The sequence below is a fragment of the Lactuca serriola genome, chromosome 5 (assembly GCF_051521515.1).
Source record: "Lactuca serriola cultivar US96UC23 chromosome 5, Lser_US96UC23_V15, whole genome shotgun sequence".
In the NCBI taxonomy this organism is placed as follows: domain Eukaryota; kingdom Viridiplantae; phylum Streptophyta; class Magnoliopsida; order Asterales; family Asteraceae; genus Lactuca; species Lactuca serriola.
This window is the reverse complement of record NC_136412.1, coordinates 217,463,770-217,489,234: the sequence shown is the minus strand read 5'-3', so window position 1 is coordinate 217,489,234 and position 25,465 is coordinate 217,463,770. Positions and strand designations below refer to the sequence as shown.

At 31.4% G+C, this 25,465-nt stretch overlaps 1 protein-coding gene across 3 annotated transcripts; it reads right to left on the bottom strand.

Annotated features, from left to right (window-relative positions):
* Nucleotides 1–1,047: 1,047 nt before the first annotated feature.
* Nucleotides 1,048–24,381, bottom strand: LOC145053582 (serine carboxypeptidase-like 10). 3 transcript variants are annotated; one of them, XM_079001648.1, is made up of 14 exons: nt 24,165–24,381; nt 23,875–24,020; nt 19,727–19,803; nt 6,638–6,760; nt 6,249–6,351; nt 6,098–6,135; nt 5,903–6,004; nt 5,706–5,792; nt 5,454–5,609; nt 2,634–2,705; nt 2,343–2,494; nt 2,071–2,184; nt 1,917–1,971; nt 1,048–1,251 (listed from the first exon to the last, which is right to left on the bottom strand). In XM_079001648.1, the coding sequence occupies exons 1-14, from the start codon at nt 24,338–24,340 to the stop codon at nt 1,168–1,170; spliced, it is 1,485 nt and encodes a 494-aa protein (XP_078857774.1). In that variant the 5' UTR covers nt 24,341–24,381; the 3' UTR covers nt 1,048–1,167. The 3 variants fall into 3 exon arrangements, 2 of the variants coding, with proteins under 2 accessions (XP_078857774.1, XP_078857775.1); XM_079001649.1 differs by having other exon boundaries at nt 2,343–2,458; XR_013684532.1 differs by having other exon boundaries at nt 1,176–1,251; nt 2,095–2,184.
* Nucleotides 24,382–25,465: the final 1,084 nt, after the last annotated feature.

Here is a 25,465-nt window from a genome sequence, read left to right as displayed (position 1 = left end):
AAAACTTAACATCCACTAGTCAATAGTACCTTTAACTTGGAAATTTATGAAATCACTCAAAAAAATATGTATATTTTCTCATTTCACATGTTGTTTTTAGCATTGGATTAATCTGTCAAGTGGTTTATTTATTTGTTAAAGGATCTCACAACATTGAAATTGCTATGGCTACACCTTCTGATTTCTATAATAATAATAATAATAATAATAATAAAAGGTTAACTGAGTGTATTGATAAAATGATGAGGTACGCTGTGGTTGCTTCATTCCGCATCATTGACGTGTTGCTTGACTGTAAATACAGGACCGATCAAAAAATACAACTGATGGAACATTTTGGACTTTCTTTATTTCAAATTTTGGTCCCAATTGTTCCGAAGATGAGCTAAAGCCTTTATTTTTCCAAGTATTAGCATATTTTGGGATTTTTAGTTTTCTTCATTTCCACTTTATGATGATGACCTATATTATGGATTTTGGTTATAGGTATGTGTGGTGCACCCACCACCTCATTTCACGTATCAAAGGAGAAAACAGAAATAGATTCTAGCAGAGCAAGGGATCACTACCGACCGCAAGGATTCTGCTGACATGGAGGAAGGGCAGGGGCAAAATAGGAATAAAGTTTAGACCTTTCTGATGAACAACCGAGAAGAAATTGGCCATATAACAACCTCCGTCCCCCATGGAGCGGGGGAACACCCTCTAGTTTATATAATATCCATATAATTTCTAGCTCAACTTTACTTACTAGATTCTAAGCATGACTCACTACATTGATTTAGTTTTTAGGTTACTAGCAGATTACTAGTAATATTAAAGATTGAGAAGTCTAAGGACATCTAGAAGACACTCTTTAGTGTATGTAGTATTGTTTAACTAAAACACTATTTTTTATTTACACTCTCGTTCTAAACTATTTTGGAAATTTAAAGTTTAGGCCATATTCAACAATTAAAACTCTAAAATCGTTTTGAAAATTAAATTAAAATATCGCACCTGAGGGGTGTTTCATATTACGTAGGCATTATTACCAAGATATATTAATTTAATTGCAAAAGTTATTTATGATATAAATAAACACATTACAATATCAACTGATACTGAGAAAGTCTAAACATACAAACCAGTGCACAAAAACTAAGCATCAAACTCTATAATTGTTACTTACAAGTCTACACTATCAAACCACCTTATAAACATATTAAAGCATTCTTCCGGTCTATTCTCTGGACTCGTGTGACTTCCTCCCTTTAACAAAACAAAATGACCGACCATCATGATTATAACATTAAATGTTCCTTTGAGCTCATAGAATTTCAAAAGTTCAATTTAAAAGGGTTAGAAGTGTATTCTCAAGATAACAAATAGCCTAAGGCTTTGGTTCACAATTTTTATTATATTAAAAAGGCTTAGGTCATTTTTTGTCACTTAACTTTTGGTTTTGTGCTTATTTGGTCATTTAACTCTTTTTAAGTTTTAAAAGGTCATGACACTTTTGGCTTTGTGCTCATTTAGTCATTTAACTTTTGGTTTGATCACATTTAGTCACCTAACTTTTAAAATTGTGCTCAATTAGTCACTAAACTTTTAAATTTTTATTTAAAAGTTTAGTGACTAATTGAGCACAATTTTAAAAGTTAGGTGACTAAATAAATGAACACAAATCTAAAAGTTAAGTGACCAAACCAAAAATTAAGTGACTAAATGAGCACAAAGTCAAAAGTTTGATAACCTTTTAAAACATAAAAGTAGTTTTACCAAATGAACACAAAATCAAAAGTTTAGTGACCAAAAATCACCTAAACCCATATTAAAAAATTGTAAAAATATTTACAAAGTCAAATATTATAGTATTCATGAGACAGGATCGAGCATCACCAAGTGAGAAGGAAGTTTCAGGGATGATTACTCACCTTTACCGTAGCGAATGTTAATTTATAGTCGTGGTTTGAGAATTTCATTGTATATCTGCAATGAATGAGATAATAGAATATCATCATAAATTACTATTTTTAATATTTATATTGATTATAACAATTCATGTGCTCCTAGTAAACCATAACTAACCCGGCTACTTGTTCATCAACATACCACGGTCTCCAATACTCCACGAGTAACAAATTTATCGATTCAATCCATTTTAACGTAGAAAAATGTGGAACACGCAAATCATGATCTCCACTGCTCAAACAAAAACAACAAAGAAACAAAATATTATTAATTTTTGTTTGCCTTCAAGCTCCCTAAATACCATATGTATACATAAATATAAGAGACCAGGAGCCAACTTGAAAGAGAGATTATATAAAAAAATATTGGGAGGACGCATAACTAACTACCTATATACCAAAGCACGACAATTTTTATGAGAAAATTCTTGATGATAAGCAACGGTACTCATGATATTGAACTTGTAACTAACTTTCGCAAGCAAACCATCTGCATATGTCAAGCTCTGATTGCATGACACCCATTTAATTTCATTAAGTTCCTGTAGTCATACATTTATTGTCGTAAAAGTCGAATTTGCATTGTTTTTTGAAAAAGATTATTATAAATAGTTAATGATATGTTGATATTTGATAAAGGATGTTCATGGGGTGTCTATTTAACAACACCCAGTCACAAACCTCACTAACATGAAGAGCCTCTTTTACGTCTCTCCTACTAGCCCATGCCTCGATGTATGCAGACTTGTAGTTCTGTAAAAAATTATACTTAGTTTTAACATAAAAATTATAGTTGTAAAATTCTAAATATAAAAAACTATAATACATCAGAAAGATGAAATCATTAAAAAACAATAATTTTTCTCATGTATGATAAAACGAAAAACAAAAATCATGGATTTTATACTTGCATTCAAAATAATTTTGATAACAATGAGTTAATTATAATTACGATTAAAAATTTCTATGTGATTATTAATTGTAATTAAAAAATGAATCCCTAGAATATGATTTAATGATAGTCAATTCTAAAGGAATGCCACTTATTTTTTTTGTTGCAAGTCATAAACAAGGCTTGGAGTTAAAAAGATGACAAAAACTTGTTATTCTCATAGTAGTCAATCTCACATGATATAAGTGGTGCTCAGCGTTTTCTAACCACCAAGAAGGATTTTATATTCTATAAGATCATATCTTCATCAAAATGTAAGTGTCATTATTCAAGAATGACATTTGAATCTCAACCGGTCAAGAAGAAATTTGCATAAAAATGTTGTGTATTTTCCTTCAAGATTTTTTTTGATCTTATTCTTTAAGAATGAAAAATAGATATTGTTAATCTTTTTATGATTTTTAGTCTTTTGATATGCATGATTTCATTGTAATTATTTCATATGTTATTAGTTTAAATAATTTTGGTGTATATTATATTTAGCCAATAATGGATTTTTAAAAAACAATTAATTTCATATTTATTATCATATTCTTTCAGAATGAACATTGGACTCATAATTTTTTTTGTCTAAATACATGAATTAATCGAATCATTTACCCACTAAAATCATATTATTTAAATTTATATAATTAATTATCTCTAAAACTCAGAATTTTTATTTTTTAAATACAAATTCAATAACTAAAACACTACAATGACAATTATGTTATTATATGGTACATGGTATTCCACTTTAATAGCATAGACTATCAAATCATAGTCATTTAATATTTTCATCAATTGGTTCATGATTATTCTTATGAGTACACAATAGATGACATCCACAGTGTATATATATATATATATATATATATATATATATATATATATATATATATATATAATGTTAGGTTATTGTGTTCTAACTATCTATTGTGTGCATATATGATTGATTTCGGACCAATCATTTTAGTTATTTTAAGAAAGTAATTAATGCATATTATATGTTATAGATACAATGAATGTTAATTAAATCTTCAGCATTTAATATGCATTAATTACTTTCTTAAAATAACTGAAATGATTGGTCCGGAATCAATTCTACATGCACATAATAGATAGTAGAAACATTTGAACCTAGCTCTATACGGTGGGTTAGGTTATTGTGTTCTAACTATCTATTGTGCTCATGTAAGATTGATTCTGGACCAATCATTTTAGTTATTTTAAGAAAGTAATTAATGCATATTACATGTTAAAGATATAATGAATATTAATTAAATCTTCAGCATTTAATATGTAATAATTACTTTCTTAAAATAACTAAAATGATTGGTTCAGAATCAATTCAACATGTACACAATAGATAGTAGAAATATTTAAACCTGACTCTATATGGTGGGTTAGGTTATTGTGTTCTAACTATACATTCTGTGCATGTTGGATTGATTCTGGACCAATCATTTTAGTTATTCTAGGAAAGTAATTAATGCATATTAAATATTAAAGATATAATGAATACTAATTAAATCTTTAGCATTTAATATGAATTAATTACTTTCTTAAAATAACTAAATTAATTGGTCTACAATCAATTCTATATGCACACAATAGATAATAGAAACATTTGAACCTAACTCTATAAGGTGGGTTAGATTATTGTATTTTAACTATCTATTGTGTGCATGTTGAATTGATTCTTGACAAATCATTTTAGTTATTTTAAAAAAGTAATTAATGCATATTACATGTTAAAAATATAATGAACTAGTTTATAACCTGTGGGAACCACGGTTAGAAAATTAATTAAACTTTCTAAATAAAAACTCAAAAGTATTAATTAATAATTTTAAATAACTTATTAATTAAAAGATATTTTTTAGTTATTTATAAAATTATAATCGTTGATTCAAATAAATACGTAAAATATATATCATCTTATAAATTGTATAAATTTTATTTTATTATAATTGGTATAAATTTTATTTTATTTTTATTCTAATATTATTAATTTAATGTAATTAAAATGTGATTTAAATTTTGAAATTTGAAATTTGAAATGGAGAATTAATAAATTGACAAGTGTCATGATATTAATTACAATGCCTAACATGGTGACACATGGCAAAAGAACTACTCTTTTATTAGTATAAGGATATATATATATATATATATATATATATATATATATATATATATATATATATATTTGACTTCTTAATATGAAATTATTTATTTAATAAACCATCAAATTATTTATTTTGTAATTATTTTTTTAATGGATAATTCATATTTTATTCTTCTACTCTTAAATATATATTTTAGATCACCTTTCACATTTCCAACATATAATACATAAACCTTGTACATTTGAAGGTAGCATGAATTTATTTTGAATTTCAACGCACTAATTATTTTAAACCAACGTTGCATATGATGATTTCCCAAAGTAACGTAGCTTTGAAGTTCAGATATATATAAAATGCAAGTATGATGAACATTTTTCTCAAATAAAGGAATAGCAAGGGAAGCGTATAATTCACAAAGGAAGGGTGAGAGAATAATACACAAAGCCATTGTGTCTGAACATCGTCTGATGACCAAATATAAATAGAGGTCTTATCAAGAGATCTTAGGCCTATTCTGAGGTGCTCAGATTTTGAGGTATTTGAACGATCACAAAAAGGATATAAAATGTTGTCCACACTAATTCTTTCAATGCACTGCAAATTCAAAATAACAAAGCACTAAATTCAATGAAATTGTGGGTGCACATTGTAAGTTAATAGCCCAAGTAAAAATCTAGGTTAATTATGTACCTCGTGTACCACTTGAAGATCCTGTATGCAACGATTGTTGTTTGGATCTACATATTGGTACTCTCCGTGACAATTTTGTTTAACAGACTGTAAAATTACAGAACTACATTAATTCCCGGACATTAGGAACTTTATAAACAAGAAATTTTTTAGCACATAATGTATTAGCCACAACTTGTTAGTACTTAACTATTTACCTCATATATTTTATCCGATATGAGTGCCATACGATGAACTTGTTCGATTTTCGCATTAGAGGAATCATGCTTGTCTGTTAAAGGATTACCAAGAATGTACCCCTATGTTGGAAAACCATATATCAATTTCATTACCGAAACTTATATAGGGATATAAACATATAGGAAAGTTGGACTAATCTAAATAACTTGTACTTTGAAGTTGATGTGTGGTTCTTCTCCACCTTCATTACCTACAAAATATGGAAAATAAGCTAAAAGTTCAAGTATCCCGACATGATCTCTCTAATATGCTACATATATCCTGAAAATAATGTTATATATATCCTGAAAATAATATATATACCGTTATATATTTCCTGAATAGTCATTGGTACTGATATGCCACCATAGGAATCACCACCAAGATATAAGGGATTTTTGACAAATTTAGAATGATCCACAAGCCACTAATCAGATCGACATAAAAAAACAAACATTGGTCTTAGTTTTTTTTTTATCTAAAGCATATAGATTACAATCCACTCTTAATGCTTGAATGACGTAAAATAAATAATTAATTTTTTCATGTATAAAATAGTGAGTTATAAAATTAATAACCAATCCATTTTCAAGGACAAAAATGGACAATGTGTGTATGTATTCAAATATGTAGATACATGGTTGTATTAACCGGAGATATGTTGATTAAAATTAACGGAAAATATAGATATTTTCTTTCAAAAATTATCTTACCTTCCTTATAAATTGGTGTATATGTATTGGTGTTAAAGTATCGTTTGTTATGTAACCTTCGGGGGATTTTGCATATGAGAATCCAGATCCAGCAGGTTCATCAAGAAATAGGATGTTGGCTACCTGATTTCATTATATAAAACATATTGTAAATCTTACAAAGAAAAAACCAGGCTTACGTATTTATAGAGAACACTAGGGACAAAATCTTAAATCCATGGCAAAAAAACAAGTCATCTCTAATTTATGTGTTTTATTTCTATATCAACTCAAATTCCACCAACACTACATCAATCCAATCATCATCATGATGGCCTGAAATATCTTTGTGTCCTCAACTAGATAATTCTCAACATGTGTTCAAGAAAATGAAGGTTTCTTTTATAGTTAAGTGGTGACATAGTTTGGATTATGGATTGGATATACAAAAGGTAAAAATACAAAAAGACTTGAACTTCACTAGGATGCAATCACCATCCAAACAAATACTTTGAACTTCACTATTTTACTTCAACAATATTAAGAATACTCAGAGAGAAAAGAGGAAAACGATAGAGAGCAGACTAGATCCTTAAGAAGGCAATAATGAAGGGAGTCTTTCATCCCAAGAAAGTCAACATGGGATAAGACAAGGCGTCATTGATCAGTTTTGTTCTTCAAAGTTTTCATGACGACAATTCAAGTCAACCCCTTGGGATTATAGAAGGTGGACCAACACAACCCACTAAATCCTTTTCTAATAACTTAAAAACCTGGGATTGGAGCCCACCATGATTAATGACCCATTATCGAGGATTTGTCTTTTACACCCCATATTCAACTGATAATGCTTAGGAATTTTCTACTCAAATTGAGGATTATGTGGAAAAAAGCGATTACGATTATCTTATCCCCATGGAATATGACACCAATTTTGATGGTGAATTGATTTTCGTTAAATGTAAATCTAGTGATTGTTTCCTTATTGCCATGGCTTCGCGCATGTCTGGCAAAATTCTACTATATATGATTGCCTTGCATGCGAAGGCTTTTTGCGAACCATTGTCGTATAATTCTACTCCTTAATAGCCCCAGACTTTGGCCCTTCACCCTTCAACTTCTTTAACTAATTTTGGCTCGGATTTGCTGATTTGGAGACTCTCATTACTCATGAGTGGGTGAAATAAAGAAATAGTCTGAATGTGTTTACAAAGTGGAAATGCTTTCGAGAAAATTAAGGGATTTAAAATAGTTCATAAGCTCTTTGGCGTAAGAACATGAATTATAATCAAAAGTCAATCATAAAAACCATAAAGATTATTTAAAATATGTTGCCATTTATCTTATTGCCGAAAATTGTTCTCCTGGTGATGCCATAATATGAGAGAAATTGGATTTCATAATATGAGAGATTGGATTTCATTTCTCATATTCAAGATTACGAAACCATGAGGTTACATGGCATTAGGAAACATATGAGGTTTAAATAGACTATCGAAGGGAATGAGAACTCATGTTATTTATGTGATGCCATCAACTTCAACTTGAAAACGTCTCACGTTAATGGCCTCAATATAAATTGGAGTTAGGGATCTATTAGACTACATTTATTTGTTAATTATCTCCACTATATAATGAGCATAACCCCATGTCTTTGATATGGAGATTCATTTACACATGGTATCAGAGCCAATTCTTCCTTTCTCTCCCTCGTTAAACTTTTGATTCCTCCTCTCCTCTTCTCTTCTTTTCGGTTTTCTTCTTCCTCTCTCACACCGGAGTTCCATCACCACCATCGCCTCATCATTTCAACATCCAACCCCAATGATACCACCATTCCCATGAACACCATCCTTCACCTCATCATAGTCCGCCTCTCCCACTTTTCTAAAATACATACAAATTAAATGCATCCAAAGAAATCAAATTCGTTTCCTTCTTAAAAAAAACAACTGCAAGTATGTATATAATATTAAATTTCAATCTTTTTTATAACTTTTTTTTTTAACTTAACATAACAAAAGAAAGAAAAATGAGATATAAAATTATAACGCTAAAAAAAATCCCAAACAATATTAAATATTTGATACGAGTGAATATAAATTTACAAAAAAAAAATGCTTTAGACTTTAGACTATACGTTTACTTTAAAGTTTTATTATTATTATGAAATAAAATAAAAATAAAAGTTGTATATTCAACCAATATAATAATAAAATATTAGGGATAAATAATGTTATTTATAATTAATATATATTAAAAAAGATTATTAATAATAAAATTATAAGTTATAAATAAAATATATTTAATTATGATTAACAACCCAAATTGATTTGACTAATTACTAGATTAAGCTTTTTCACGGAAACCACGATAAGTAAAACCCCTAAGGTTTTTCTAGCACCACCCTTATCAACGAACAAAGACTTACATAAGAGGTAGAAACATCTTTGACGACCTTCTTGTTGAGGAAACCACTCCATAGACAAAGAAAAAAAAATCATCTTTCACGTGGACTTTAATAAGACTATTTGACAAATTTATTTATTTATTTATTTATTTATTTTTTTAATTTTAGAATGTGATAAATCTTATGGGTTTTGTTGTTAAATGGAAATCTTGGGTATTTTCATTTATTTCTATCACAAAAGTTTTCGTTCATGATAAGTACAATCCCATAAAACAATTCTCTATAGAAAAAAGAAGTTCATCAAGGAGGTCCACTTTCTTCATTATCACGATTAAAAGGTCTCAAGATTTTTTATTTTATTTTATTTTATTTTATTTTTTTAAATTTGAAGTAAATTCTACTGTTTTTTTAATAACGAAACTTTTTAATTGTCATCGTACAATGAGTGAGATAGCAAACAGGCAACAAGTTGTGCCGCTAAGCCTTTTTGAATAGTAAAGCTAATTCTTTTAAAGACTACATCCGAAGATCTAGGGGATATAACATTACTATGCATGATTCGTTGTACTCTTTTAATAAGCTCTACCGCATTCGGTGCGAGGAAACCAAACGTATCAAATGCAAATGGTATGAACACGTGTTGATTTTCTAGGCACGATCTCTCATGTTTGGTGACTTTGTCTGTGGCTGCTTTTAAAGCAGCATGTCCCGCTGTGAAACCCCCAGCCCTCAGGCCCACGAGAGGGGATACCCCTGTAAGATCCACACATGCGTGTTTCCCTCCGACCCATCCAAAAATCAAAATGTCAGTCGGTCTGAGGGTTGACCTTCCTTCTGTCAGGTCAGTCAAGAAATTAACAGGTGCCTCTTTCTTAGCGGAAACCCCGACACGCTTAAATATGTCAAACAAGACATCCCTAACCATATCGTGTCTGTATTTGAACCCCGAGAGTTCTTTACAGTGAACTGCATGCTCCCCAAAAGAGTCCAAACATGCATTGCGACACACATGACATATCTCGTCAGTTGGGAAAATAGGAATCATGAGTCGATATTTGAGAATAGAACGATACTCCACGGGAGACATGTGTTGGTCAAGCCCATCTATAGGGATAGCCAGAAGAAAATCTTGAGCATGTGGTGCACATAAGCACTGGAAAACCGCTTTCTGCCGAGCCATTATGTAAAAATGCACTTCCATATCTTGGACAATTTTATGAAAAAAGGCACTCGCCAATGTATTCTGGGATTTAGGGGGGGGGGGGCAGTGTCTTTAGTAGTAAAATTGTTAAGGTCAAAATCTGGAAGCTTGTTGCGAAGGGATGACAAGGCACAATCATAATCAGAATCCATACCATGTATACCGCTATCCTGTAAGATGTTGTCTTGAAATACCCAAGATTGGGCCCTTGAGGCAACAAAAGCATAGGAGGTAGCCTCTACAGCCGAGTATAAACCCAAACCCCCAAACCTAATGGGTAAGGAAGCAATTCACCATTGTATGTCACCAAAGAAAGGGCCCTTACAAACCACAATGTCCTCAATCACCCCGTGCAATCCATTGTCAAAGAATATTGCCGCCTCCTCCATGTGAACGGGTTGGCACGTCCTCAACCCAAAGAAAAGCTTAGCAATACCCATACAAGACCGAAGAAGAAGGAGCCCACTCTGGGGGTCAGACAATTGTGGAAGAAGGCGCATCAAATTCACAGCGTTTTCGGCTCTCTTTATGGCTAGGTTGCGAATTGTTAGGGTGCAAAGTCACTCTTGGATGTAGTGTTTTAGGCTTACTCTCTTGTATGTGTAAATGGGTTGAGTCTTTCCTATAAATAGGAAGTGAGTGACTCCCATTATGAAAGGAACCATTTGGAGTGTTAGACTAGAGAGAGAATTTGTATACAAGACCCATTTGTATAATCTTTCTAGATCTAATATGAGCTTACATAGATTTATTTACTCCTTGTGTTCTTGATTTGTATGATGAATCACTAGATCTTTTCTAATTCCGCACATGCCATCATAATCAACACCACTACAATTGGTATCAGAGCGGGTGTTCTTGAATCTCATCAAGAATTGATCCTTGATGGCTATTTTGATTTGGTGATTCTTTTTCTTCATTGATCTTCGTGTTTAGAGAGTGTTTTTGTGTTCTAGAAGTCGAATTTTTCTTTGATTTGATCCATAATTCGACTTTCTCTCTCTAGAATACTTGTTTGTATCACTTTATCTCTCTAGAAAACCCATTCAAAATCACTTTCTCTCTCTAGAAAATTTCAAGTTCTTGTAATCATGGAGAAATGGATGATACGTAGGAATGATTTTCAAAGTGAATGCTCATTTGAATATCTTCTTTATGGCTTAACTGTTGGATTGATAAGTGAATGTGATATTGTTGTAAATGGAAAAAAGAATGAAGTTGGAGAATTAATTAGTTGTCCAATTTTTCGAACCAAACATTTGTTTGATCGTTTGATTACAACATATCAAAAGAGACGAAGAAATAGAAGAGATGGAGAAGTCATAAAAGGAATTTCTCGTGCCGAATGCAAATATGGAAGCAATAAACTTGAATATTATGCAGATTGTCGTGAAGCTCGGGATGGTGTTCATGATGATGATGATGATGTTCAAGAAACAGGAGTTCAATGTGATGTTCTTGATGTTCAAGAAAAAGGAGTTCAAGTTGATTCTCAAGATGAAAAAGTTTTTTGCTCAATTGGAGTTCAAACCGATGATATTTTGTGTTCTTGTGATTCATTTGAATGAATGATTCCTTATAGGAAGCCGGTGGTTCAAGAAATTCACAAATATCAAACTCCAAAAGATTTGATTCAAACTCAAAATGTTCATGTTGTTGAAAGTGGGTTTGTTCATGAAGTCAAGTCTTCAAGATGCAAAAAGATGAGAAAGAAAAAGAAGAAGAAGATGAATCGAAAGAACAAGCGGGTTTACTCACAAAAATCGTCATATGTTGTGAAGCCAAAATCCGTGAAGCAAATTTGGGTTCCAAAGCAACAATCTCCAAGTGTTGAATTGAATTTGAAGTCAAAACTCAAATGTGTTGGTGGTTCTTTTGAAGATGTTCTTGGTTTGATGAAGAACACGAAGAACACGAAGAACGAGTTGTACATCTCGCATGGTGGGTGGTACAATGTTCGATTTAGAGATTTTCTCATTCTGACAAAAGAACCAAGATCTTCCAAATTTGATTCGTTTGTTGAAAACTGAACTCGATTCGTCAAAAAGGTATCTCAAATTCTCAAATGGATTCCAAAACATCCATGATTTCGATTCGTACTTTGCGTTTTTCATTTTTGATCGATTTGCTTCATTGGATCTAATCTGTTTCAAACCTCATTGATGATCCAATTAATTTTTGTCTAGATCAAAACCAAAATTAAACTCAGATTTTTTTAATTTCGAATACTGTTCATTCATTCAGCTATTTTGGAAATGTTTTTAATTTCGAAGCCCAGCCCAACTTCAATTTTTTTTGATTAATTGTTTTCAAGCCCAATCTATATTCATATCCGAGTTTTCAATGGAATAAGCCCACAGATCTTTAAAAATCATTCAATCGCAATTGATGTTCGTATTCCGACTTGTACTCATGCCTTTCTTACTTGTACCATCGTATCGTCTTGTTTAATCATGATCGATGTTCTTGAGTTTCAATTTCGTTTCAATTTTTTTTAATCGATTGATGTTTTTCATGACTCTGAACTTGTGAATCGGTTATGATTTCTTCAATTTCATACCGATGAGGATCAAGTTTGGCTAAGAAATCGACAAACAAATCCTTGATTTTGAAGAACCGAATCAAGAATACATATGTATGTCGATGATTGGTTTTGGATTTTGAATGATTTCGAAGGGCTGTACTTGAATGTCGATTGATGATCGATTTCGTTTGATTTCTTCAAGTCGTTCTCATCTGATTTGGAAGTCAATTCGTCATGAACGAATGTCAATGTTTAAACGAATCGATTTTGATTTGTGACTGTAAAGTGACGATTGACGGGTTTGAATCAATAGTTGAGTTCTGAGAAATCGGATGCTTGATCTAAGACAATGTGCAAAGGGTCAAGGTTTGAGATGCTATCAACGTTAGTGGTCGACTGATTGTGGACGAGATTTCAAAAGATTGAGCGTCCCAGTGTTTGATTTTTGATCGATTAGGAAGACTAGATTTCGAATAATTTTGGAATCGATGGGTTTTAAAAGCGACTGATCGATGATTTTGGGAAGATGATTTTGTATGAACAAAAGCAGTGAATTCGTTAAATAGGTGTGTTTGATCAAGTAATGAAGGGGATGGTATTTGGTTTTGATAAATTGAGAAGGTGTTCGTGTAATCAATTTTCGAAGGGTGTATATGGTTGAATGTACGAAGAGTGAAGAACTGTATGAATATGATTTTGATTTCGAAGGATAAAGGCTGTGAGAACAAATGATCTGGAAATCGAAGGTTGATTTTAGATTCGAAGGGTTAAGAATCGATTTGGGAAGAGAAGTCTTGTAAAACGAGATCTGTGATTTTGGAATTGGGGCATACGATCGATTTTGAAGTCGATTTTCGAAGGGTTGGTGAGTCACAGTTGATGATGTAGCTTCGAAGGTCTGGATCGATGATCAATGGATCGGTTATTGATATTGGTATTGTCGATGATTGATTGGAAACAGATGACGAAAAATCGAACAATTGGATAATTTGATTTTGATGTTGTTTGCATCGGGATTCAATTGTAGACAGTCTGATTCAGAGAGACGATTAAGAGATTACTGTACATTCAGACTCTTCGTATGCTTCGCATTCGTGTGTTTGTGTATTGATGAAGGATTCGAAGGGTTCCTGGAACGAAGACCTATAATAATAATAAAAAAAATAAAAAATAAAAAAAAACGAAGGGGTGTTTGGATTTAGATTCGAAGGTTGTTTGTGACTTGAACAAAAGGGAATGTTTGATTTTGATTAAAGCAAAACAATCGAAGGGTATTTTGAGTATACATATGAAGTAAAGAAGGATTATGATTCGAAGGGTATGTGGTAAATGAACGAAAACGAGAAATCATAAATTCGAAGGGTTGGTTTAATGTTGAATATTCGAAGGGTATATTCTGAATTTTCGAAGGGGGTATTTTGAAAATTTACGAAGACTTTTACTGTTCAGTCTTCGTATCCTTGTACTTCGTGAATTGGAGTTGGGGTCTTCGAAAGAAGTGAGCAAATGACAAAGTTTCGAAAACAGCCCCTGAACCTTCGATTTGTTGACACTTCGAAAATTAACACATGTTTCGAATGTTTGACACTTTTCGCCCAAATTTGAAATCTTTTGGAAGCTTCGAATTTTTGGGAATCTTCGTATGTTTGGAACACAAAGAGCAGAATTTTCAAAAATGGTCCCTGAAACTTCGAATTTTTGGCAGTTTTCACCCAAATTCGAAAAAGGACTATTTTTTGCTGAAAATTGAAGATTGTGCATTTCTGGTCCCTGCAGTTTGTGCAAATTGACGCTTTCTACCCAGATTTGAAAAAGGGGGAGAGTTTTGCATATTTGGTTGTTTTGGACGCAACGGGTCCCTGCAAGTTTCAGAAAGTGACAATTTCTACCCGGATTTTGAAAAATCTTGCAACTTTCACCCAAAAAGTCAAAATTTTTCATAAATTGAAAATTTTTTGTGACTTTTTCGTGATTGTTTTTCCGTGCAAGATTTTTGGTGATTCATTTTTGGTACACATCAAGGGGGAGTATTGTGAAGATTATTCCTCGGGCGCTTCTCATCCTTAGTGGGTTTTATAATCATTTTTTGATTATAAAAAGGGGGAGAATGATGGGTATTCGAAGCTTCTCGGGTTTGTCGAATATTCATTTGCAGATTTGAAGACCGGTGTTACTTCGAGGGGGAGTTTGGTCTTAATCGCGCTAGCTCGTTGGAGATTAAAGTCGGACATCCAATCCTAACTTTGAGGGGGAGAATGTTAGGGTGCAAAGTCACTCTTGGATGTAGTGTTTTAGGCTTACTCTCTTGTATGTGTAAATGGGTTGAGTCTTTCCTATAAATAGGAAGTGAGTGACTCCCATTATGAAAGGAACCATTTGGAGTGTTAGACTAAAGAGAGAATTTGTATACAAGACCCATTTGTATAATCTTTCTAGATCTAATATGAGCTTACACAGATTTATTTACTCCTTGTGTTCTTGATTTGTATGATGAATCACTAGATCTTTTCTAATTCCGCACATGCCATCATAATCAACACCACTACACGAATGAAACTAGCATCTCTACTAACAGCTCCCCCAAGAAGTTTCACCCCCAAAGGCGACCTCCCGATGTCCGCCGGAAATAACCCCTCCCATAACTTGCTACCATCACACGAGGGCCAAAAGAGCTTGGTTTTCTTGATATTCAACTGAAGGCCCAATTTTGGACCAGTCACCGTAATGATGTCCAATGCTTTGGCCACCTCCTCCGAATCTCCGATAAGTGGGCCATCATCCAAGTACCATGCATGGAGCAGAAGATTGAAATTGTCTCTAATCTTATGCAAGAGCGGGTGCAACACAATGGCAAAGAGAAGTGGTCCCAAGGGGTCTCCTTGTTGAACCCCAGTAGAAGACCTGATATGTGTGTTGCCTAGATATAACCTTGCTGCTTGACCATATATGAATTCTACCCACAAGGAAATAGAGGGACACCCCAGTCTGACCTTATGAAGTAATGCAGATCTGTCAACAAGGTTAAAGGCATTAGAGAAGTCCACAGTAAGCATGGAGAGAGATTTGTCATCGTGGTGCTCACTCAACAACCTATTGGCGCTATGCAAAATGGCCTCAGCGCCACCCGACACCCTGACTCCGAACTGAAAATCATTGAGATATTTGGCCATTTCTTTACCAACCCCTTTCATGGCCAACTTGGAAACCAAACGTCTCCATATAGTACCTACTGCAATAGGTCGTATTCCCTTGTCAGGTTTTAAGAGCGGCGTGAGAGGAGCAGAGGCAACAAATTCTGCCAAGCTTGAAGGGCATCTTCCCCCTAGCCATAGATTAACCACAGAAGTAATAACACGCAGGAGGTCTTTGGATATAGCCGAACCTTCTCCACAAAGGGAATCTAAAATGTGTTGAGCTCTCAACCCGTCCCTCCCATACGAGGTACCTTTAGGGAAGGATTTAATTCCCCCAAGGACATTGTCAACATCCACAACCAGGGGAGGTTCTGAAAATATGGTGTTAGGCATGGAAGGCAGTGGCTTGTATGGATGCTTATCCTCCAATGTCTTCGTGGTATCACCCCCAAATGGAGCAACCCCCGAAGAACATAAAACTTTCACCGCTGCTGTAAAATGTCCATCGGCAACCTTACGAAGACATTGTCTGGCATTGGTGCTGCCCGGAGTTCTTTTCTCTTGAATGTACTCTTCTTTTTTATCTTGTTGCTCCAGTCTTGCATTGTCAACTAAGTTTTTAACTAGCTTGGTTATCAATGATGCTATAAACAATAACATATAAAAGGGTATCTCTCTCCTCAACAACATGCTTATTCATCCCATCTTTCACTATGTGAATGATGCCTTATTCCTTTGGAGAATTGTTTAAAGAGAACATGATAAATCTTATAAGGGTCTTAGGTGTTTATTTCTTGAATTCGACCTCAAAATGAACCTTATTAAAGGTAAAGGCATGGGAACTTTTCTTAACTTGACAGTTTAAAACATGGAAATTGGTTGAGTTGTGCCATAAATTCCTTTCTTTTCTTCGACATTGTTCTCTTGGTAGGTGCGAAGATGAGGATAGTTTCATATTGGAACCCTATTGTGTGTTGGGTTAATCGGATTTAAGTCTAGGGAAATTTAAGGAACTTTACATTTTTTTTTTTAATTTTGTTTCCCAGTTGTGGAATATGAATCAAAGTCTTTTTATTTTATTTTTTTAGAGGTTCATTAGGTATTTAATTCCATAAGCATAAAATTAGGAGCATGCATTGTTTTTTTTAATGCAATTTCCATTACTTCTTTTGTTTAACTTTCAGAGCAAGTAATTAAAAGTTTTTTTTTTTCACCTATTTTCTTTCCTATGTTTCGTTTCCTCCATGCATATAAGAAAGTGTTCTAGTTTATTTTTAATGCACTTGGTATCAGAGCAGTTTCATTGAAGGGGTGTGATTCGATTTTGATCACAAGCAGACCTGATTTCTCTTGATCGGGCTTTTTCTAACTGGAGGTCAGTGATAAATATCACAGACATGAAGTCATCAAAAGTGGGTAGCCTTGATTTGCTTCTTTTTGCGGGTAACAAAAGACGATAAAGGTGGTTGTGACGTTGTCTTGTGGTTTGGTGGAAAAGTGCTCTCGGAACAAGCTTGATTAAAGAGGTCGGGGTTGTCAAAAGAGAGAATAAGATATCGATTGTTAAAGGAGGTTTGATGTCGTATAAAGTTCCAATTTTGACTCCAACGAATTATACTGTGTGGGCAGTCAATGTCAAGGCGATTATGGATGCACACGACATATGGGAGACAGTTGAACCGAGAGCATCATGTGTAGCATCGAATTCAAAGAAGTTAAAATAAGCTCTTGCTTTTTTGTTTCAAGCGATACCCGAAGACATGGTGTTGAAAATGGCGAGTGACATCGACCCAAAACAAGTGTGGGATGGGCTAAAAACATGGTATTTGGGTGTGGATTCGGTGAGAACGACTCCACGTGCAACCTTAAAAAATGAGCTTGAAGGTTTTCTCATGAAGAAAGGTGAAACGGTAAATGATTTGTGACAAAGTCATCCAGTTTAGCCTTAAAATCAAAGACTCTTGGATATATTCTTGAAGAAGTGGGATTTGCTGAAAAGGTTACTAACCTCGATGCCTAAGTCGTTTCTTCAAATTGTGATTTCAATATAGCAATGTTTCGGGTTGGAATCGATGTTATTCGATGAAGCCGTTAGAAGATTGAAGGAATACAAGGAATGTATAAAAGGAATCGGGAAAGTGGTGGGAATCAAGGTGGGTTGATGTTGGCTAGGGAAGAAAAATCACATATTTTTAAGCACTATGGCAATAGAGGTTTAAATCGGGATAACTTTGGACATAGTTGGGGAAGAGGTTGTTCGTCCGGGAAAAGTCGAGATGGCAAGGAACGTGTCCGGGATAAAAGTCACATTAAATGTTACAAATATGGTTAGTTTGATCAATATAGCAACAAGTGTCCTAAATTGGAGAAACAATGGGCAAATCTACTTGAAGAGGAACCAACACTACTGTGAACAAGTGGTATCGTCAATCCGATTAAAGGGGTGAGTGTTGGGTTAATCGAATTTAAGTCTAAGGGGCATTTTAGGAAATTTTCTTTTATTAGTTTTGTTTCCCAGTTTTAGAATATTAGTTAAAATCTTTTTGTTATATTATTTTAGAGATTCATTAGGTATCTAATTTCTTTAGTATAAAAGTAAGATCATGCATCGTTTTTAATGCAATTTCCTGTACTTTTTTTTACTTCGAGAGCAAGTAATTCAAAAAAAAAATTCTTCACCTATTTTCTTTCCACTATTTTGTTTCCTCCCTACATATAATAATTTGGTTTATTTTTATTACATCGTGGAGAAGTTTCAATCCAAATTGTTTAGGTGGAACACCCAACAACCATCGTTTGGCGATAGTTTAAACTTGTGTAAAAGTGTTCTTGATTGACTTAGAACCTACTTGTTCTCCCTTATTAAGGTGCTGAACGAAGTTGCAAAAACTTGAGAGTATCCGAAATCAAATTTTTAGGACAGCTCAGATGATAGAAAAAAAGTTATTTGAATTGCTTGCATAATGGTTTTAAATATCAAGAAAAGGTTGTTCTCGCAATAGGGAGACTCTAAGGATTTAATATTTCTTTATTGCAAAATGATGGTGGTGGTTCTATACAACAATTGGTTAATTTCGAAATATTATATCATTGCACATGGCTTGGGGAGGGATAGATCAATGTCCTGTAAAAGAGGAACGTGGAGAAAAATCAATCATTTTCACACTTACTTTTAATTATATGAATTTGGTTATTCTTTCTATGTTTTATGTCCGAAACAGCAAACTAGATGGATTGGAAACAATGGTACAAGTTTCTAGGTCTCATCCGTAAGCATATTACGGATCGAAGACATTCTACTAGACTAAAGTACTTGCAACACTATCTGGAATCACATTGCACCTAGAAAGGTAAACATATAACTTCGCATGTTCGGCTGAGTGGTCTACAAACATGTTTAAACCTAGAGTCATTAAACAAACCTCCTTTACCCCCCCCCCCCCCCCCCCCCCGCATGCCTTTATGTTTTTTTTCCATGAATCGCAGACACACTTATTTCTAGAATATCCTAAATTCATTGCGCTCCAAGGGATTTTGTATCAGTAGTGGAGATAACAAGTGGGTCAATCAAGGATTTATTTTAGGGTGGGACACTAGGGTTTCCATGTCACAAGATCATACATGCTATCACCAATTCACCATTAATCTCATGGCCATGTTCAGGGTTATGTGGAGACTCCTCAACGAGGTTTTCTTCAATTCCAAGTTCATGAATAGTAAAGAAATTTATTGGTCAAATTCATGTAACCATTGCCTCGAATACACGCAATTCTAGCCTATCCCTTGCTATTTTTGAATAAGGGTTCTTTTGTTGTTAAAAAATAATGTAACAATTACATACCTTCGTCAAACTATGAGTGCTTAACTCGAGCATTTGGTTCTCCAAACTGGAATTTATGTAGTTGATAGTGATCGGACCTATGCACAGATTCATCAATAAGTATAATCTTACAAAAATAAATTGCTAATATATATATATATATATATATATATATATATATATATATATATATATATATATATATATATATATATATATCACAATAAGTCTTATTAAATTCGAATATCATTGATATAATCCGAAAAGAAAAATTGAGGCGATAATGAGTTGTGAATTGTACAATTAATATTTTATTAATCCAAACTAAATGTTTTCCAAAAAAAAATTACAAAATTAGAGTCGTTTTAAAGAACTTTTTAAAAATTAGTGTAAAAAAATATGTTGTTTAAGAAATGTCTCGACAATCTCTTCCAAAGGACTTCTTAATTGTTACAACTTAGATCGTTTAGTTTTTAATTTAAGAAAAAAGTCTCAAATTAATTTTGTTTTTACGAAAAAACATTAATTACCGGTAAAAATGACGATTTGATCATTTTTTCCAGTTACCTAACCTGTTTCATTATTTATCCGGTTCTATTAAAGTCTCATTATGTAACATATATTTTACCGGTTTCTTTGGTAACCTGGAGGTCTAGTCATTAAATTAGTTGATAAGATGAATACGATAGATTATATAATGTTATATTTACCATAAAATTTAATATCCATCTCATTGGCCGATTTATGATTATATAACCAGATCAGTAATGAAACTTATAAAACATTTTTTTGGAAGAAAGGACGAGAAATGAGTTGATGAGATGAATATACTAGGTTGCATAAGATTAGATAGCCCATTTGAAATTTCTTGTAAACTTAGAAAATGACTAAATTGTTAGTTTATGTAATTATTGTAGTCTTTGTTGGATGTATTTTATATTCCAAAAAAGATGCAATACATTAGGATATCAAGTTTTTGGTAAACATAACATTATGTAACTCAATATATTTATCTCATTAACTCATTTATTGACTAAACGCCTGATCAACAGTGAAACCGATAATATGTATGTTATAGGGAGAAAAATACCAAATCATCACTTAAGTTTAGTTTGAGACTTATTCATAAATTATGTTAAAATAATGAAACTTTTACTATTAATATATTCAAGTCACACAAAAAAAACTATTACTATTAATTGTTTTATCGTTTTGTGTGCATTGTGTGGTGGATCAAACTTGCCAACATATAAAATTGTGAGACCAAACCTATAAATTTTCTAATATGTAAAGACTATTTTTGTAACTTTTTAAACACATATATTGTTTCTGTAAAAAAATATGCAATGACATTTTCTATAAATAAAGGGGATAAGTTTTGTAATTTGTTTAAACACATCGACTGTTTCGGTAGAAAAAAATACACAATGACATTTTTTTTAAATTAAGGAGACGATTCTAGTAATTTATTTTCTATAAATGGGTCAGACTTGTTAACATATAAAAATCATAGACAACTGACCGATTTTGTAAAAAAAAAACGTTTAGTGACCATCTCTGTAAATTAAAAATTACAAAGACTAAATCTACCAAAATATAAAACATTTGTTGCGGGGAGTAAATCTACAAAATTATAAAACCTTTGTGTCAAACTCCAAAAATGAAAAACATAATTGTTCATAACCATTCCTCTATTTAACATATAGTATAATTATGTCCTTCATTTTATACACACACCTATATATATATATATATATATATATATATATATATATATATATATATATATATATATATATGAGAAATTAAATTATCTCATATTTTTTTATTCCTATTATCTTCCTATCTATTTTAAGATAGTGACAAATGTAATTAAATTTAATTTAAATTTGATTGAGAAGTTAAATTTTTAAATTTGTCATCATCTTAAATAGGTAGAAGAAAAGTAGGAACAAAATATAAGAGATATTTAATCTCTCTCTTTCTCTTTCTCTCTCTCTCTCTCTCTCTCTCTCCCTCTATATATATATATATATATATATATATATATATATATATATATATATAATAATAATAATAATAATAATAATAATAAAAATCTTTTTATCACATGTCATATTTTTTTACTTTGACACATGTCATTTTGTGGGAGTTTTAGAATTTTTATTTACATTTGTTATTTTTTGGGATTTCTGTTTTCTTAAAATAAAATTCCATAAAACTCTAAAATATTATATAAGGAAAGAAAATCATTATATTAATTTGATTATAAAATCTCATAAATGTTCCAAACTATTTGATTTCGTTTATAAATGTTCCAACAGTTTAGAATCTGTTCTATAAAAGTATTACTTTAGAAAATATTTAATATTTATATTATTGATATTAAAATTTTATTTTAATACAGTTCAAATACAATTTGATACCTTTACAAAAGTATAGAATTATTTTGTAGAAGCATAAATACTTTTTTTTTTTGTGTTTTTTAAAAGTATATTTTTTTAAAGTATGAATACGTTTTTTCGAAGTATATATATATATATATATATATATATATATATATATATATATATATATATATATATGTGTGTGTGTGTGTGTGTGTGTATGTGTAGAAACATATTAATATTTCTTAAAGTATAAAAGTATGTATTTACGCTTTTATAAAATGTATATATTTCTAAATACATAAAGCTTTGTATTTATACTTCTAAAAATATATTTTTACGTTTTAAATTGTATAGTAAGGTAAAAAAACATATATATAAAGAAATAATATTTTTTAAATGTAAATAAAATGTTTTATAAAGTATTTTTCATATATAAATAGTTTTTCTGCATGTATACGTACAAAATTTATAAACATAAAGATTTTATTGCTAATATTATTGCATGGTAACTTTGAAACCTATAATAAAGGGTAACATTGGAAAATTAGACGATGCGGTATGTGTCTCGTTGAGACTCGTTGTGGCTGAGGTGGACGCCAAAAACGGCGTTGCATCTCGTTGTACACCGGCCTGCTTGATCGTTATGTTGCTTCTCGTGGTAACGACCACCTACAGCAACGGCGTCTTCTTCTTCTTTCTTCCTCTGCTTTTCTTCACCTTAACAGGGCATAAAATGAAAACACCATCCCCTAATCTCGTTGTGGAGAGAAGATGATGATGTGGATGCGTTGTGGGTTGGGTATGGGTGTTGCCCATACCCAATGCTCTTAGAATAAAGACTTACAAAGTTCATGTTTTAACACACTCGAAAATGATGTTAGGATAAAACCGTTTTTTGTAACATAACAATTTTGATGTCAACACCCTGAGTACAAAATACAATCACTTATTTGTTGAATTCATAGTGTATTGTCGAATTCAACATTCGTATTCAGTGTCAGTGGAGCACTACCCAAAATTATTATCATTTTTTTTAGCTTGGAGCACTACCCAAAATTATATATCATTTTTTTTAGCTTGGAGCACTACCCAAAACCTTACGTATCTACTCTAATAAATGAATGTTTTTTTTGTCACTAGTCATTTTCTCTTTCATTTGGACACATGATATTTTCTAGAATTTTTAAATTTTGTATTTTCCACCTGTCATTTTATTGTATTTTTCATTTATTAAATTAAAATTATATATTTAATATATAAGGTAACATATATGTAAGGTATTTATTAGAAAGAGTTTATATATGTAATGTATTCAATACATTAAAGCCACATTAATTTTAATAATTCAAAATTTTTCTCATTTTTCTTATAAATTCAATTTTTCAAATTGTTAAAATTTAATATTTAATTTTTTTTAATTAAACTCATATAATACATGGGTCTCACACATAGTGAAAGAAGAAACGAAGAGCATCTAAAATAAAGCTCTAAAACTAGGACCTTTTTTATTCCAAAGCTTTATCACGTTGTTTGTAAATTTACAAGCTCCGTTGTAGATATTTTGTATATTTTTAATACAATTTTATTTAGTTACTTAGTAGACCTATTATGAACCATAAATATGCTTTGTGAAAAAACCTTGCATATTTTGTCTGTTTGTTAAGTTTGTTGTTTTATTTTATGTGGTCATGACAACTGAAAAAACTTATTGAAATAGATGCATTATCAGGAATGCTCTAAAGGCAGCTTTACTAATAAAACTGGAGACAATAGATATACCTATCTGAAGCAGAATAGAAGTGAGAACACCACAACCAGGCCCTCCTCTGACCCAAAGTAAGAGAGGGTCGTTTTCCGGGCTCCTTTCCGACTCAAAGAAATAGTAAAAGTACTGTACGTCATCATTTTTCCCTACCGAAATGTAACTTAAAGCACATTTTTTGACAATTAGTATAACCATTATAATAAAAAAAGCATAATAATAATAATAATAATAATAATAAACAAACAAACAAACAATATGGATTAAATAAAACATATAAATTCAATTACAATGAGAATGACTATACCCAGTTTCAAATAGGAAAGGAAGATCACCAGGAAAACCTGGAAGCGTTTTAACCAGATACCCTGACTTAGTTACCTCTAAAGAAACTACCACCATAAACAAGCCAAACAACATCACATTGTTGGACATACGAAGGAAGTGCCAAGGTTGAATATGATATTGAGATCTAGCTTTCATGTTTCGTCTAAGAAAAAAAGAGAGATATGCTAAGCAAATAATGTGCATGCATCCTCCTTATCATTATATATATATAATTGTAAAATGATTATTTTAAAACGTGAACTTTGACAAAAAAACGTTTTTATTTTCAAAATATCAAATCTTGTGCAATACAACTTTTATATATATATATATATATATATATATATATATATATATATATATATATATATATATATATATATATATATATATATATATATATATATATATATATATATATATATATATATCTTACATACTTATAAAGCTTGCATTTTCCCTTAAATCTCATACATTTGAAACCCCCACAATAATTTGCTAAAACCTCATGCATTTGAAACTCTCACACTTTTTTACCTTTTTAATAACTAATCACATATAATGAATGATAATTCATATGAGATAAATCACATTAAAAATTTAAAACACTCCATGAACCTCATATTTCAAAGGCTAAATATATTCAATTTTTAAAAATACCATACAAAAAATCAAGAGATAAATCCATACAACTTTTTGCTTTTTTTTTTCCAACCACTAAGCAATTAAAAAGAATACGTTGAACAGTTTAAATATTCATGAGTTGCATTAGATTAAACAAGTATTAAAAGAATGGAATCAAGGATTAAAGTTTTATTCCAATATAAAGAAGATATAATTTTTTATTATCATTCCATGAAAAAAAAAGTTACATAAAACAAAACTTGGTCTTATTATTGCTACCAGAAAATTTTGAAATATGTTGTTATATATAAACATTTACCTCTTCTTTCACATGTGTGCGACATTATATTACAATATTTTTACTAACATTAATAAAGCGTGGAGTATTAATTTTCAAATATAATTTGAAATATTACCTTTAATAAGACTAGGTATATATATATTAACGGAATAATTATTTTGAATTGTTTATTAGTATAAAATATTTGTAAATCTAAAAATATTTACCCACATTGCGTCTTTAATACTCCACATTAAAAAAAAACATTTGTATATATTGGGTAGATTAATATTGTAACCTCCTATTGTTAGTTAAGAATATTAAATAAGTATTTAATTACTCATAGAACAACAAGAAACTATTATTTGGCTCTTTAG